The 16447-nt window shown below is 51.0% G+C and overlaps 1 protein-coding gene and 1 long non-coding RNA gene across 3 annotated transcripts in view; one reads left to right on the forward strand and one right to left on the reverse strand.

Moving 5' to 3' along the window:
* The window catches only part of SDK2 (sidekick cell adhesion molecule 2), a 314055-nt gene that overhangs the window by 170997 nt on the left and 126611 nt on the right, over nucleotides 1–16447 (reverse strand). For both annotated transcript variants that reach the window (XM_054457341.2, XM_054457340.2), the window contains exon 2: nucleotides 4287–4446. In XM_054457341.2, coding sequence (XP_054313316.2) covers nucleotides 4287–4446 — 160 coding nt within the window. The remainder of the gene's footprint in view (nucleotides 1–4286; nucleotides 4447–16447) is intronic.
* LOC129017151 (uncharacterized) lies at nucleotides 10495–15567 on the forward strand. The gene is made up of 2 exons (XR_008495016.2): nucleotides 10495–10602; nucleotides 13400–15567. It is a non-coding gene; the product is annotated as an uncharacterized LOC129017151 (long non-coding RNA).

Raw genomic sequence — 16447 nt, forward strand, 5'->3', positions numbered from 1 at the left:
TGACAATGGAGAAATCTGGTGGACATCACCTTGACCAGTTCACCAAACCTAACATCACCAATAATGGGGCAAATTGTCATCAGGCATCTTCTAGTGTGAAGCATCAAAGACACATACCTACAAATATGGTTCCCAAAAGGCTTAACATGAGTTTAATCATGAGGATATAACTGGAAAAACTCACACTAAGGGAAATTCTGCAAAGCCGGCTGGACTCTCAGAAGTGCCAAAGCCGTGAAAGGTAGGAAAGAAACAATAAGGAATAGTTCTAGATTTAAGGTGTATCAAGACTCATGGCAACTAAAGGTCACATGTGATCCCCGATTAGGTCCAGCGTTGAACAAGAACAACAACCATGGCCATGAAGGACACTGGGATAAAGGTACGTCCATCAGAACAAATGGAGAAACTCGAATATAGGCTGCGTTTTAGATAGCAGTATTGTATCAGTGTTAAATTTCCCAACTGTGAAAATTGTGTCATGCGTGGTTCTGCAGGCAAATGCCTTGCTCTTAGGAAATATTACTTATGAATGAAGTGACATGATGTCTACAGCAAATCCTTGAATAGTTCAGCAGAAAAGGTGCATGTATATACGTGTGTAGGGAGACAGTAACAGAGCACAAACGAGCAAAATGTTAGCAATTGTGATGGTACATGTATGCCGGTGTTTACAGTACTAACGATTTTACTAAGATTTGAAAAAAATCAAAATTAAAAGGGAGAAGAAAGAAGCACCTGCTATGAGCCAGGGACACAGGTGGCTTCTATCTATCTACCACTCTTTTCCCTTCTTATGTTAACAACTTTCACCCTTCTTCCCTACCATGTGGCTGTAGTGTGGGGGCTGCCAATCCTGGTGTCTCAAGCCCTGGAGTAGACACATGATGCAGGCCTGGCCAATCGGGGTGCTCCATGCTGTTGCCCACCACGACTGGTCAGGGATGGTCTGAGCTGGGCCAATCAGAATCCTTCCCTGGGACTTTCTAAGTGAAACTTCCAGAGAAGTTCTTTCTACTCAGAAATCAGGCAGCTATAGCTTGTGAGCCCTGAACTTCTCAGTGTCACTCATGACTCATGAAGTATGAACCCAGAGGTGGGCACAGCTGAGCGACTTGGAGGAAAGAGGGCCTGGCAATATCAAGCTCTTGGTTCTAAGTCCTGAGGTTCCAGGAACTGCCAAGGTTCTGGAAGCTCTGACTTCGGTTCTGTGGTGCACTTGTGGTCTGCTCTGTAAATAATGAGAAGGCAAAAAAGGTGTCAGGGGATATGTAAGGCCATACTTTCTGGACAGTCACAAAGGACAGAGGAGATGGAGCAGTGTGTGTGTGTGTGTGTGTGTGTGTGTGTGTGTGTGTGTGTGAGAGAGAGACAGAGAGAGAGGGAGAGAGAGAGAGAAAGAGAGAGGGAAAGAAAGAGAGAGGGAAAGAGAGAGAGAGAGAAATTAAGAATACATGCATTATCGGCTGGGCGTGGTGGCTCATGCCTGTAATCCCAGCACTTTGGCAGGCCGAGATGGGCGGATCACGAGGTCAGCAGATCGAGACCATCCTGGCTATCATGGTGAAACCCCGTGTCTACTAAAAAAAATACAAAAAATCAGCCGGGCGTGGTGGCGGGCGCCTGTAGTCCCAGCTACTTGGGAGGCTAAGGCAGGAGAATGGCGTGAACCCGGGAGGCAGAGCTTGCAGTGAGCCAAGATTGGCCACTGCACTCCAGCCTGGGGGACAGAGCAAGACTCTGTCTAAAAAAAAAAAAAAAAAAAAAAAGAATACATGCATTATCAGGAAAGGTTTTCTAAAAGAGAAGGAATTTGAGCTGGGCCCTGCAGGAGAAAAAAGTTTCCAGAAGGGGAAATATTCCCGTGGAGGGGATAGGACAGTTTGGACAAAGTCCGAGAAGAGGGAATTTGCAGGGAACTGTCCTGAGACCCTTGATGGTCTGGTCTAGCGGGGGTGGCAGGAGGTGAGACTATGCCAGCAGGAGCAGATCAGGAAGAGTTATAAGGCCCTTCTAAGGAGTGCAGACCTTGACTTGGGGGCACTGCAAGTTTTTAATTGAAGGAAAATCCTGATTGGACCTGCATTCAGGCACAGCATTGCCCCCAGGCCACCAGATCCAACACTCTTGGGGGCGAGGAGGCAAAGGAATGAGTTTCCCAAGTGCACGCTGATCTATTTCCCCTGAATAACTTCCACCCAACATAGCTATAAAATGGAGTATCTGCATTCTCCCTGTTGCTTTGTTTTCTAGAATTTGCAGAGCACGGTTAGCAGAAAGATTGCTTAGGATACACTTTAAGGAAGCAATTGCAGCAATCCTTCTTCAATGAGAGGCAGTGTGGCGGATGGTAAAAAATTTCCACTCTGCTGTCAGACAACTTATATTTGAAGCCCAACTCAACCATCTGACTTTAGGTGATGTCTTTAACTTCTCTGAGCTTCAGTGTGTTGATCTGTAAAATGGGGGAAATAACTGAAACTACTCATAGGATTGTGGGCAGGATTAAATGAGATAATCACAGAGGGACATCATAATGTCTGCCATATAATAAATTCTTTTTCATTGTCTATGATTGCTATCATCACTGTTATCATCATCATCATCATCATCATCATCAATAGCTGGACCTCATCATCATCAATAGCTGGACCTCATCATCATCATCATCATCATCATCATCACCACCAATAGCTGGACCCCATCCACTCCCTGAATGCCTGCAGGGACAAGGGCTGACTGTTTTCAAAGGCAGCCCATTCCATCTGGTCCTTCCACAGAGCTGGAACCTGCTTCTGTGTACCACCCACCCTTGCATCCTAGCAGTGCCAGAACCCCAGAAGAGCAGCTTTGAACCAGATAAGGAACCAACTCTCCTCCTCCCCTCCTCCTGGATCCTGCCTCCAGCTCCCTGCCGGAAGAAGTCAGGGGCAGGCTAGGCCCGGCACCACTTGCATGTGTGGTATGCCACCCCATGCTCTTGGTCACCCACTTGAGTGTGTCCAAAGTCTAAGATGATGCAGGGGCTCTTCACAGAGACGGTCACAACTTCCTGGGGGTGCCAGGTGGTGGCCAGGAGAGGCTCTGGCCCCCAACTGAAAACCATAGCAGGGGCTGCTCAGGGAGAGCTTTCTGGTCTCCTTGTGGGCTTCCTGGAGAACCGGAGGCCCAGAGTGGCCTCTTGCTTGCTCATCCAGCTCTCCCTTCTGCAGGAGGGGAGGGGGTGCCCTGTCCTGGGCTTTCTTTTGCCAATGTGGCCACACTACACCAGCCCGTGCAGTCCAGGGTTAAGACAGAAAGACTGGGGTGGGGAGTCACCCCACAACTCTGGCCTCCACAGTCCCTAAAGGAAAGGATGGTTCTCCAGAAGGACAGATCAAGCAATTATACCCCCTCCTCTTATTTGCATGCCTGTCCCTGGCGGCAGATTTGTATCAACATCCCCAGGGCAAGACAATCTTGTTTCCCCAACAAAACCGATTATGCACATCAGGCCCTGGGATTAATCACCAGCCACAGGGTTGCAGCCAATAAAACAGGCAGAGATGGGAGGATAAGAGCAGAAAGGAGGGAGTGCCTGCCCCAGTCTGTGACTGCGAGGAAAGGCTGGAGGCCAGGGTGGCCTGGGTGAGGGGCTGCTTCCCTGCTGGCAGCAGATCCACCCTTGCTGAGACCCTGTTCTCTTTCCCTGCTCTTCTTTCTCTCCACCTGGCAATGTCCCAGCAGGGAAAGGCCAGTCAGGCCCAAGAGCTCCATTGCATGGGCACAGATAGGAAGTGAAGATAAGCTCAAGAGGCCCTGAGAGGACCATCTCTATGTCCCACCTGAATTGCCCACAGATAGAATATGTCCCCTCCTTCACTGATCCCGGGTTGCTGCAGACCCCACCCCTCCATTGGACCCAGGCCCCTCAACAAGAGTCCCCTGGAGATGGCAGGGTTCGAGAGAGTGAGCAGGGGGCCATAGTCACAGCCACAGCCACAGCCACAGCTGCTGTTAGTGAGTCCCTGTGCCCAACACCACCTCTGCTCCTATGCACTGTGGTACAGACCATCCTGTCCAGGCAGCGCCCCTGGTCCACAACCCAGCCACCCTCTGCAGGGATCAGTAGGGTGGAGCCATCTCACCTCCGGGCAGGGCTGCCTTTGCCACTCACTTCCAGAACTCCAGGCTCCCAGGAGCCCCGAGCCCCACACTGTCACACAAACCCCCTCCTCACCATGCCCTCTTCAAGGCAGGGCAGTGGTCCTGGCAGCCAGGAGGAAGGGCGGGGAGGCACAGTTTACCTGTATTCCAGGGAGAACTTGGTCAGCTCCCTGTTGTTGTGGAGCCACTTGAACTCCAGCGGCCAGCTGCCCTCGGCCATGCATGTGAGCACCAGGCGGTTTCCTTCCAGGTGCACCTGTGTCCGCACAGGCTCCGTCTTGAAATACGGGGACACATCATCTGCAGAAACAGGGAGACAAAGCCACCAATGATTCACTAGCTCACCTAGGTGACCTGGTGCGTTTAGTATCCTAAGGCCCCTAGGCAGATGGAGCAGGTGCAGCCAGGTAATTTGCCCAAGGTCCTGTGGCTGGGAGGGACTTGAACCTGGGTCAGTCTGACTCCAAGGCTTGGTCTTCAGCGTGAGTCCCCGACATCTGCCAACCAGAGCCCTGCCTCCTTCCTCCCTAGACCACGCTGGGCTATTGCCCTGCTGCCAGCCCACACTCCAGCATCTTCTGTCACTTCCCTCTCAGCATACACATCCACTCCATCCGCTCTGCTTGTGTGTTCCCCCTCCAGGGCAGGAGGCAAGAGGAGCACTTTCTGTGGCTCAGCCAAAGGGAATATCAGTGTCACAAGGAGAATAGGGAGGCGGGTTGACATAAACCGTAGAGGGTAGAGGGTCTTCTGAGTCCTGCTCCCCAAGGCTGGGGGAAGCCCTCAAAGCGTCAATCACAGAGTCCATCCAGCAGGGCCCTGTGACCACCGGCTGCCTGCTCCTTCCATCCTGGGTCCTGGGGCCAGCCTGCCTCTACCTCCCCATTCACTCTAGGCTGGCCGCCTGGTTGCCCAGGTGGTGGGTGAAGGGCAGAACAGCTGCTTCCCCGTCTCTGTAGTCACCCTCATCCTCTGAGCTGACTCAGCCTCACAGACCTCCTTACCCCACCACGGTTCTCTCGACAGAGACAGTGAACTTCGCCCCAGACTTCACAAGACTGCTCAGCTGGCTGCTCCGGATGGAAATGGGGCCTCTGCCTTTCTGGCCAGTGGGGGAGAGGGTGGACGTGAGTGTACACAAGGGAACTGATGGAACAATGGGGGAGATGGAGGAAAGGGGAGGGGCTCTAATCCATCAAGGAGATACCTGCCTTTTTGTGGATAGGGTGGGGCCGGGAGGCAGGAGCCAGCATCTGGTAACAATATCCATAAAGATGACAGCACCTGCTCTGTTCTGGGCCGTTCTAGGGGCTCTATCATACACTCGTCTAATCTTCACAGCAACCTCATGACTAGACAGGATTACAATCTACATTTTAGAGAGGGGACACCAAGGCCTTGAGGGGTTAGAAACTTGCCCAAGGTCACACAATTGGGCGGGAGGTGCTCAGCCCCACAGACAGCTTCAGAGCTGGAGCACTTGAGCCCACACCTCCCTCCATGAAGCCAAAACCGGGGCGGGAGGACAGATATGAGGGAAGAACCTGCAGATGCCCAGAGCTTGTGCCAATGAGCCTTGCATTTGACAGATTCGAAGGAGTGGGTTCTAGAAAGCACCACTCAACGGCTCACCTAGTGAGCACCTACTATGTGCCAAGGGCTTGAGGCAGCAGCTGGCGGGAGGGAGTCCAGGCTTGCCAGCCCAACTCCATGCACCTTCCAGTGACCACACTGTGCCCAGAGGGGTGGGACGTAATTAAAGCTGCACAGGCTGCTGTTGTCAGGGTAGGCCCTGGGCACCCCGACCTTCAGGCCAGTGGTGGGGGGTCTGTCATCTACAGACTTGTCTACGTTCACTCCACCACTTCCCAGAGGCATGCGGTGCACAAGCGTTCCTTTATCTGAGTCTCTATTTCTCTATCAGTGGACACAGGAAAAGAAATAGCTACCTTCACGTCTAAGGATGGAAGGAAATAGTGATGGTGAAAATGCTGGCTCCGTGCCCAGCCCAGAGTAGATGTTCTGCCAATGTTCATTTCCTTCCTGAACCCTAAAGTATGGTGTCCCCTCCAGGGAAGGGGCTCCACCACCCTCAGTGCTGGCTGATGCCGCAGGCCCATTTTGGTCAGACAGCTAACTTTCCCCTGTGAGCCTGGAGGGTGGAAAACACCAGACAGCCTTCTTTTGGCTTAAGAAATGGAACAAACCAGGCTGGCCATGGTGGCTCATGCCTGTAAGCCCAGTGCTTTGGGAGGCCGAGGTGGGAGGATCGCTTGAGGCCAGCAGTTCAATACCAGATCGGGTGACATGGTGAGACCCCCTCTTTACCAAAAAAAAAAGAAAGAAAATTGGGAGGCTGAGGCAGGTGGATTGCCTGAGCTCAGGAGTAACACGGTGCCTGGGCAATATGGTGAAATCCCATCTCTACTAAAATACAAAAGAAATTAGCTGGGCATGGTGGCAGGCACCTGTTGTCCTAGCTATCTGGGAGGCTGAGGCAGGAGAATTGCTTAAACTCAGCAGGCGGAGGTTGCAGTGAGCCGAGATCGTGCCACTGCACTCCAGCCTGGGCAACAGAGCAAGACTCCATCTCTACAAAAAAAAAAAAAAAAAATGAAGGAAAGAAAGAAAAAGAGAAATGGAACAAACCAACCAAAGAAGAGGAAGGGGCTAGGGAGGGGGCAGTTTGCAGCTGGAAGGGAGTGGACCCAGGTGGTAGCTGGCTGTGACTGGGTACAGCGGGCCTTCTCCTGCACCCCAGGCTGGAGCATAAGGAAGGCCTGGAGCCCGGGACCCGGGTCTATCCTCTCACCATCAGATCTGACCAGTACAGGACATCCTGGTCTTTGGTCAGGTTCAGCCCTTGTTTCCAGGCCTCACTGGGTTCAGGTAGAGATTCACAACTTAACAGAAGCCATCAGATACACGTGGAGCCCAAGTCAGCTAGCCCTGCCGCACAGCACCCCCAAACCTTGCACCCCGCAGGCCTGAGGGCTCAATCTTATTAATATATAACCTGCAGCAGGTTGGGAGGCTTTTCCTTGAACTCTCACCCTGGCTGCTACTAACCCTCAGTGTGGGGACCACCAGAGGGACAAACCTGAGGGTGGCCTCAGGGTGGCTCAGAGGGCAGGTGCTGGCAGGAGGCTGCCTTCGACTGCTCCCTCTATGTCTGTCTGACTACTGATGTTTCATTTTTTTTTTTGGAGACAGGGTCTCGGTCTGTTGCCCAGACTGCAGTGCAGTGGCATGATCTTGGCTCACCGCAGCCTCGACCTCTGGGGCTCAGGTGATCCCTCCACCTCAGCCTGCCGAGTAGCTGAGATCACAGGCGTGCACCACCAGCTAACTTTTGTACTCTTCGTAGAGATGGGGTTTGGCCATGCTGGCCAGGCTGGTCTCGAACTCTTGACCTCAAATGATCCGCCTGCCTCAGCCTCCCAAACTGCTGGGGTTACAGGCCTGAGCCACCGTGCCCGGCTTGCTAATGTTTCAATCACGCATCTCTCGCTGCTCATTCATGCACATCTTTCCATTGCTCTTAACAAGCGTCAGGTGAATGCAGCGTCTAAAAAACAGTTGAGAAGATGCTTCTTTCTGAGTGTGGACTTGGAGGCGTGACTACCACTGCTGGTCCCTTCCAGGGGCGCTTGTGCCTCCAGGGTCTTAGGCCACCTCTGGCCAGGTGGTAGGGAGGGTGGAGAGGCTGATGGGCACCCATTTGCCAAGGAAAAGGACCCACTGCCCGCCGCCCGCCTGGCAGCAGCCAGCTCTGCTCTCAGCTTAACAAATGGGCACATTCTTACTTCAAAGGCGCATTCATATTCTCCAGCAGCTTTCAAGAGCCCTTTGAATCGCGCTTTTAAAAACCCTCTGTTCATTGCTGTCATCACTCGTTTGTTTTAAAACAATAACGATCCAGCCCCTGGGTGATTAAATCCCTTCCATGTGGGGCTGACTCAGAGCCAGAACAGTCAGAGGGGCTGGGCAGCGTGTGTGTCTGCATGCACACATGTGCATATGTGTGAGCACACACACACGCACGAGCACACACACGCTCTGTGCCCAGACGCCCTCGCCTCTGTAAACCTGCTCACTGGGCAATTTCCTCCCAGGTCTGCATTTGCCAGTTCATTCTTCAAGCCCTCCTGGGGGTGCCAGCCTGCAGCAGAATGACTTTTGCTTGGATGGGTTGATTCCAGAGGCTGCTGGAGATAATGACTCTGGGGAGGAGGAGAGGGAAGGGGAGGCTTTTCCTAAGAGCCTGCTGGGTACCAGGCCCTGGGCTGGGGCCTCCACATTCCTCGCCTCCTGTTGTCCTCACAAGGTTCCTCTCCCCAGGCTCCTGCGGTGAAGTCACCCCCTCCCGAAAGTCAACCTGCCCTCTGGATACAGGGATCCTGGGAGGGACGCCCTACCTAGGACTCAGAGCAGTGACAGCTGATTTTCCTCCAGGACCTGCCTCGTCTGAAAGCAAGAGATGGCAGGGGGCTGGCAGGGTGTGTGCTGTAGGAAGAATGACAGACTGAGGGGAAGAAGATGCTGCTGGGATAACAGAACGTGTGGACATGTCTATGTGTGCATGTGTTTGTGTGTGCAGGTGTGTGTGTGTGCAGGTGTGTCTGCATGTATGTCCATGTGTGGACATTCACATATCTGTGAATGTCAGTGTGTATGTCAGTGCACATCTGTGTGCGCAAGCCTTTGTGTTCAAGTATGTGTGTCTGTGTGCACATATCTGTGTGTATGTGTGTGTATTTATGTGTAGGGACAGATTTCTGTGTTGTGAATGCTCAGGAGGGTAACACAAACCAGTGACCTTGAGAAAGTTACTTAACCTCTTTGTACCTCATTTTCCTTAGCTATAAATTGGAGATATGTTTGAAGATTAAATACATTAATAAATGTATAGTGCTTAGAACAGAGCCTGGCATGTGCTAGGAGGGGTGACTATTAACACTATTGATCATATATAAAGATGGACAGATTAGCCCAGAGAGAAGAGCTTATATCCTGTTGGCAGCTGCCAGTGGCTCCCCTCAGCCTTAGTACTAGGATGGTGCAGTAAACAACCTGTGCAACTGTACACAACAGCCCTGTTAGCCACCCTCTCTGTGGAAAAGGAGATAATTGAGAAGGAAGGAGAATTGTGGATAGAAAGAATCAATGTTATAAAGATGTCATTCTCTTAAACTATTCTTCACCTCAAACACATACACATACACACACACACACACATACACATATGACGGAATTTTTTTAAGTAGACAAAGTGATTCTAAAGTTCACATACAAACAACAACCATGAAAGAATAGCCAGACAAACTCTGAAAAAGTATAGAAAACAGAGGAAACTAGCATAGACATTTAACTACATTACAAAGCTGCAATAATTAAAACAGTGCCTTCTTGTAAAATAGACTGATGAAGAAATAGTCCGGGAGTCTAGAAATAGACGCAAATACATACGAGGAAATTTAATGTATGATGAAAGTAGAATTTCAAATCAGTGGGTAATACACCAATTATTCAATAAATGGTTTTGAAACAGCTAGGGAACCATTTGGGGATGAAAAAATGAAGTTGAATCTCTTTCTGGCACTTTTACCTCAAAATAAATGCTAAATGGATCAATGTTTTAAACATGAAAAATGAAATTCTAAAAGACCTAGAAAAAAAATCAGAGATTTAAAAATATACTGTCTTGGCAAAGCAATGTACTCGCCAAGTACTTTCTAAGTACTATGCAAGCTCCAAAAGGTCATAAAACAGATTGATACCTTCAACTACATAGAAATTCTGCCTGGAAAAAAAAAAAACCCTCATAAACAAAAAGAAGTGACAAATGACAAACTGGGGAAAGATATTTGCAACTCTTATCACAGGCAAAGAGCTAATTTTCCTGATATAGAAATGTTCCCACAAATCAATAAGAAAAAGATTAACAAACCAATAGAAAAATGGGCAAAGGATATGAAGTTCGCAGAAGAGAATTACAAATGCCCCTGGAACTCACACAAAGATGCTCAGCCTCATGATAAGAGAAAGGAAAACTAAAATTCAATAAGATACCATTTTTTCCCCTATCATATTGGCCAAGATGTAAAAGTGTGATATTCTGGGCTGGTGAATTTGTAGAGCAACAGGCACCCTCGCAGACAGCTTTGCGGGACTGTAGCTTGGTACGCCCTCTACGAGAGCAATTTGGCAATGCTATCAAAGCTAAAAATGCACACATCCTCCAATTCACCAACTCTTCAAGGAATTCACCCTCCACAGACTCACTTGTACATGTGTGAAATGACAACACTTCAGAGCCGCTCAGCTTATAACAGCAAAAGCTTGGAAATGGCCTGAATGCCTATCAAGAGGGCACTGGTTAAAGAAACGATTGTCCCTCCAAACAACAGAATTCTGTGCAGCAGACGGCGCCTGAGCGATCTTTGAGAACTACTGGTAAGTGACAAAAACAAGAATAGGGTGGATAAGCTCAGGCATGGAATAGGGTGGATAATCTGCTACTGTTTATGTAGAAGCTTTTCTTCTTCAAGTATAAAAATCAATTTGCTTGTATTGGCACAGGCTTTTTCTAGTGGCTCCATGAAAAATGGATCCCAGTGACACTTGAGGGAGATCTGGATGCCCGGGGACTTGGGTTGGGGGACTAGCTTTTCACTCTATACCTTTGTGTAACATTGATATTGTGGACCACAGGTATGAATTACTTATCTATGATCAGATATATGTATACATGTGCATATGTGTATGTGAGTGTGCAGGGTAAGCCGTTCACGGGTGATCCCATTGATGACAGGGAAGAGGACAGACCCTCTGTGTGTCATTTAGGCATGTCACATGGCTCGGAGGTCCCAGACCACCAGAGCCTGAGCTGCTTAAATGAAGAGCGGCCTTCAGAGGCCAGTAAGAGGCCTCAGCCCGGGGCTTCCTTGTAATTTCCCATAACAGGTCAGGGGGTTGCTGACTGCCATCTTCCCTTGATATTCGCACTAAATACCCCCATTGTCCTCCCTAGGCTCCAGGCTAAATGGCCCCATACAGAAGCCAATCTCAACTTCAACTTTTCCCCTTCTCTGCAAAATAATGTCATCTTTCTCTGGAGTCCCCAGGCTGTATCCATCTCACTGTTCAGGGGATTTGACTTCCCAGCCAGCCCAGCCCTGGGAACCGCACCTCCTGTGGAGCCATTCTGCTGGGAATGGGTCGGTGGGTGGAGGAAGTGGGTGATGGCTTCTGCCAGCCACCTAATTGGCCAAATGATGTCCATCTGCCCTCCAGAACAAGCTGCAGGGAGTACCAAGCCTGGACAAACTCCCTTCCCAGCTCTGAAACATGCAGAAACCTCTCTCTTTTTGCAGCTTCTTCTCAGGCATGGAATAAGGGCTCAGTCATCACAAGCTTCCCTGGAATGCTTGGAAACAGGGTGAGAGCTGGGATTTCTAGACTCGCAAACTTTTCTCCCACCATCTCCTAGTCTTGGCCCCACCACTGTGTCCTGGATTGATTACCATGGCCTCTGAATGGGTGCCAGGGGTGGAAACCTGTGCTCCTTACCCCTGGCGGGCCACAGACCTGAGCAGGATGGACCCGGAGTCAGAGGGAGCAGGGGCTCAGGGTGGGCTGCTCTCACCAAACCTCCCTTCTCTCCAAACTTCTAATCTTGCTGCTGCCTTTATTCCATACTAACCATGGAACTTTTTATCCGTGAAGCACTTTACATCCATCATCTTAGTTAAGAGCCCTGAGTTCATCTTAAGGAAACCACTATCATTGTCCCCATTTTAATAGGAGAAAACCGACGCTCAGAAAGGTTCTGTAATTGGACTCTGCCATATAGACATAAACCAAGATCTGGCAGGTTCCAGAGCTCTGGATCTTTCTATTATTAGCATAAGACTTCCCAAAGCTGTCTCACCCTTCATACCCCAACCTATAGCACCAGGGGTGGTGAGAGGGATGGGGGACATTCAAGGAGGTTGGTGGCCTCTCTTAGGGAACTGGTTTCAACTCCACAAGCAGAGGTCATGCAGCATTCCTACTCCAGCCTGCGATGTCACGGCCTCAGAGCCAGATTCTGGGGTGAGGGCGAAACAGGCGGCCCAGCTGGGAATGAGTCCTGGGAATTAGGTAGAAGGATAAGGAGGCGGACTATCCCAGAAGAGACTGGTCCGCTCAGGGGGTGAAGATTTCAGCTGGATGAGCTAAGAAAGTGCAGGGAGAGAAGCCTGGAAATGGAGGTCAAATAGCACAGAAGATGAACACATGCAGGTGTGGGGCCAAGTAAAATGAGGCAGAGGCCAGAGCCTTAGGGGCTTCTTGGGAAGAAGGGGCTAAGCTGGGGACCCCACCCCACAGCCCTGCTCCCGAGGAACCACCTTCAAGAATCTGGCTTGAAGACCCTGGTGGGAGAAGATAAATTGGGTTTACATCCCATTTCCATGCTAACTAGAGTTTGACCTCATGCAAATTCACCTCCTGGGCCTTACCTGTCTCATCAGTGAAACAGATGGAAACTCCTGCCCCAGAGGCTGCAGGAGGATCAAATGAGCTAATGTGTGTGAGGTTGGAGCCACGGTGCTTGAAGCCTCAGAGGTGCCCCTTTCTGCCACACAAACCAATGGGGGTGACCACATAGGAAGGAGATGGGGAAAGAGAGGCAGGGGCTGCTATGATCATTCCACCTGTTTCCCGCTTCTCAGAACCATTCCCCTAAGAAGCCTGCAGTCTCTAGAAGGTCTTACATCTGAGGCTTCCAAATTCAGCCCCCTCAAGGCCATTCCAAGCTGGCTCAAAAATTGGGTCTTGCCTGGGATGGCTCATAAGGTTTTGAGCAGGGTCAGGACTGGTAGACAGCTGGAGCCTGGGGAGGGGTGGCAAACACCTGCATAGATTAGTCCCACAACGTTGGTCAAACCCAGGTGGGAGATGGTACTGGATAGAGTGCTGAGGGCCCAGGAGAAGGCTGCTGTGGCCCTGTTCAGGCCCTGCCCTCCAGAAGAAACGTCTGCACGTCATACACTAGCTAGGCAGGGCAGGGACTCTCTAGCTGCCTGATAAAGGCTTCAGGGGTTCCTGGCGAGTCCCTTCCTTCTCCCAGCCCCATGCCTGGCAAGGCCTCTTGCTCCTGCCTCACCAGCCAGGGCCCCAGAGCACCCTAGCCCCCTCCCCTCGGATTCCCTCCTCCTCCCTTCTCCCACAAATGAGATGCTAATTTGTGCCCCTCCCTGTATCCTAGCAGATGCCTGGCCCAGCTCTGGCCCCAGTGCCACCTGCATGCCAAGTGCTTCATTAGCCGGGAAAGAAGACTCTCGCCCTCCTTCGTCTAATCCTCGCCAGTGACCTTCAGGAGCCAGGCACCTTCTGACGTCGGGGGCCTGGGACGGTGCAATCATCAATTACGCCATGGCCTCCACAGCTGTTCCCGAATGGATTTCTTGCTCAGAGAAGCGTGTTTGAAAAGCATCTAATGGAACGGATCATCAATTTGTTTGAGTACACATCTAATCTGATTAGGGGGGCACTGGCCACCAGGGCAGCTAGTGCAACTGAGCCTTGACATGGCCCCAGGGAATTGTAAGTGGGGTGGCGGGGCCAGTCTGGGGAAGGAGGGTTGTGTGCCCTGGGCCTGCCACCGAGCCCTCCTTGAGCTCAGCCCATGGTACGTCCAGCCAAAAAACTCACAGAGAAAAGCAGAACACATCACACAGATGCCAGGAGAGCTGGGCCTATGCCTCCTGCTTTTCTATAGCCCTGGCACTGGGCACAGAGCCTGGGACAAAGAAGATGCTTGGGAAATATGTGGTGAATGAATGACAATAAGGCCCAACATGGAAGCCAAGGGATGTTAATAAAGTCATCTGCGGGACAAGACTAGGTGATGCCTGTATTGGGTTGAATATATCTCCCCCAAATTCATGTCCTTCCCAAAACCTCAGAATGTGACCTGATTTGGAAATCAAGTCTTTGGAGATGTAGTGTGTTAAGATGAGGTCACGCTGGAGTAGGATGGGCCTTCCGTGACTGGTGTCTTGGTAGAAGGAGAAGAAACACAGGGAAAGAGACACACAAGGAGAAGACAAGAGCCAAGTAAAGACAGAGGCAGGGACTGAAGCGATGCATCTACCAGCCAGGAAACGCCAAGGACTGCTGGGAGCCACCAGGCAGGCCTAGGACGGGGGCAGGACAGAGCCTCCTGTTGAGCCTGCAGAAAGAGCATGCCCCTGTCACCTTGATTTCAGACTTCTGCCCTCCAGAACCATGACAGAATAGATTTCTGTTGTTTAAAGCCACCCAGCTTATAGTACTTTGTCATGGCAGCCCAGGAAACTCATGCGATGCCTACAGGAAGCTTTGTCCGTCATTCCACAGAAGGCAGCATGGCAGAGAACCAGAAGGAAGTCCGAGCCCTGCCTCGCTGGACGTAGCTGGTCCTTCCCAGACACACCACGTGCGCCATGCCACTCTCTTCCCTGGGGAGCCCTTTCTTTCCTTCTTTACCAGGAAAACGTTGGTGTTCAATCCATGTTAATTCCTGTCCAGCACCCCTTCAAAGCTCAGATGCCACATCCTCTGTAACTCTTCTCCAGATGTCCTCCTCAGATTCCTGAGATCCCCTCCCTCCCAGCATGCTTGGTGATTCCCATGCTACGTCCCCCACTGCTGGGCACACTGGGGCTCCCTCATTTCCCTAGTGCCAGAGCCTGGCAACAGCCTGGCCTGCAGAAGAGCCCAGATCCATGAGAAAATGGGCAAGCAAACTTGCTGTGGACCAGCGGGTCCCTCCCCTCTTGGGAGCGGACCAGACTGGAGGTCACAAAGTTCCCTACCAGCCCTGACATTATAAGAGCCTAGTAGCCCTCTGGGGGATGACCTTACTGGGCCCTGTAATAGGACCACCTGGGTTCAAACCCAGTGGACTCTGCCACTCACAAGCTGTGTGTCCCTGGGCATCACTCTGTAACTCTGCTGCACCTCTTCTGAAAAATAAGGATAGTAGTGCCTACCTCGTAGGCCTATGGAAAGGGGTAAGTGCTTTGACCAGTGCCTGGTACAGAGAAAGAGCCCTTGAAAAGGAGGCTGTTACTATTCCTCATCTTGGCTTGGTGTAGCCTCTGCAAGCCCATCTCATAGCTGGGGCCTCCTGTTTGAACCACACAGGTAAACAGGGCCAAAGCACCTCCAACCTTGCACGGAAAAAAGACAGTTCTCATTTCCAATAGGTTTATTTTGCAATTAACAGAGGGAAAGGGAGCTCTTTCTTACATTTCCCTTGGAGGATTCAGAGATTAAACTTATACCATTGATTAGAATGTTTTGGCCTAACAGTGCTGGTATCATTTTAGTGTATTCAGATTCATTTGAGCTATAAAAGTGGCATAATAAAATGTTCACTAACTCCTGGAATTCCTCCCAAGAAGCCCGATGGTGTTACGTGGACCACAGCCCTCATCCCCTCAGTGACCCCAAGGCAGGACAGCGTGCTTGGAGCAATTCTGCAGTTTTACAGCTGAGACTTGAGACCTCCTAGAAATTGATCAACGGCCTGGCCGGCCTGGGTGGCTTCATGAGACTTGGCTCTGCCTCACCTCTGTCACTCTTCTCACAGGTGACTTTCTCCACCATGCAGGTACCACTCTTCTGCCCATCCCCTAAGCCTGGGGACTCTGGTGACAAAGGGACACTGGGTTTCCACAGGTCTGTAGGAGCCCAGAGCAAGGACTCATAGGACCAGGGATGCTTCCAAGAACCCACAGCCTGGGGGTCTCTGGTGTCTACCTCCTTGGTCAACGACGGTGCCACCAGATGCAGAGCACAGAAGGCTGTGCCATGAGAAAGGGACCAGCACCCCAGAGCTCTGGCTGGCATGCTTCCCAGGGGCAGCCCCTGTTCCTCCTCTTGCCCACCCTTGGAGAAGGTCCATCACCTAAGAGGAGGGAGAGATGGAAGTCGGGGAAAGATGGGAGCTAGGGGCTGTGGCTCTGACTTAACACCAGCATTGGTTTCCCAATATTGAATAAAGAGGGCTGAGCTGGACAGCAGGTGTCCTTAGGGGCTTGACCTCACCACCCCCAGACAGGGCCTGTCTGCCCAATTTCAGGGGCTTCTCCTCAATTTCCTGGCTTCAGGGTGAGGCTGCTCAGCCCAGGGACAAGAAAGAAAGGTGGGTATTTGTTAAAGGCCTACTCCACACTGAGCAACTCATGTTTACCCATTTAATCCTCCCAGCCTCCTTAGGGGAGTGCTATGAGGACTTCCCTTTTATTTCTCTCATCTGAAGCTCAGA

The sequence above is a fragment of the Pongo pygmaeus genome, chromosome 19 (assembly GCF_028885625.2).
Source record: "Pongo pygmaeus isolate AG05252 chromosome 19, NHGRI_mPonPyg2-v2.0_pri, whole genome shotgun sequence".
Classification (NCBI taxonomy): domain Eukaryota; kingdom Metazoa; phylum Chordata; class Mammalia; order Primates; family Hominidae; genus Pongo; species Pongo pygmaeus.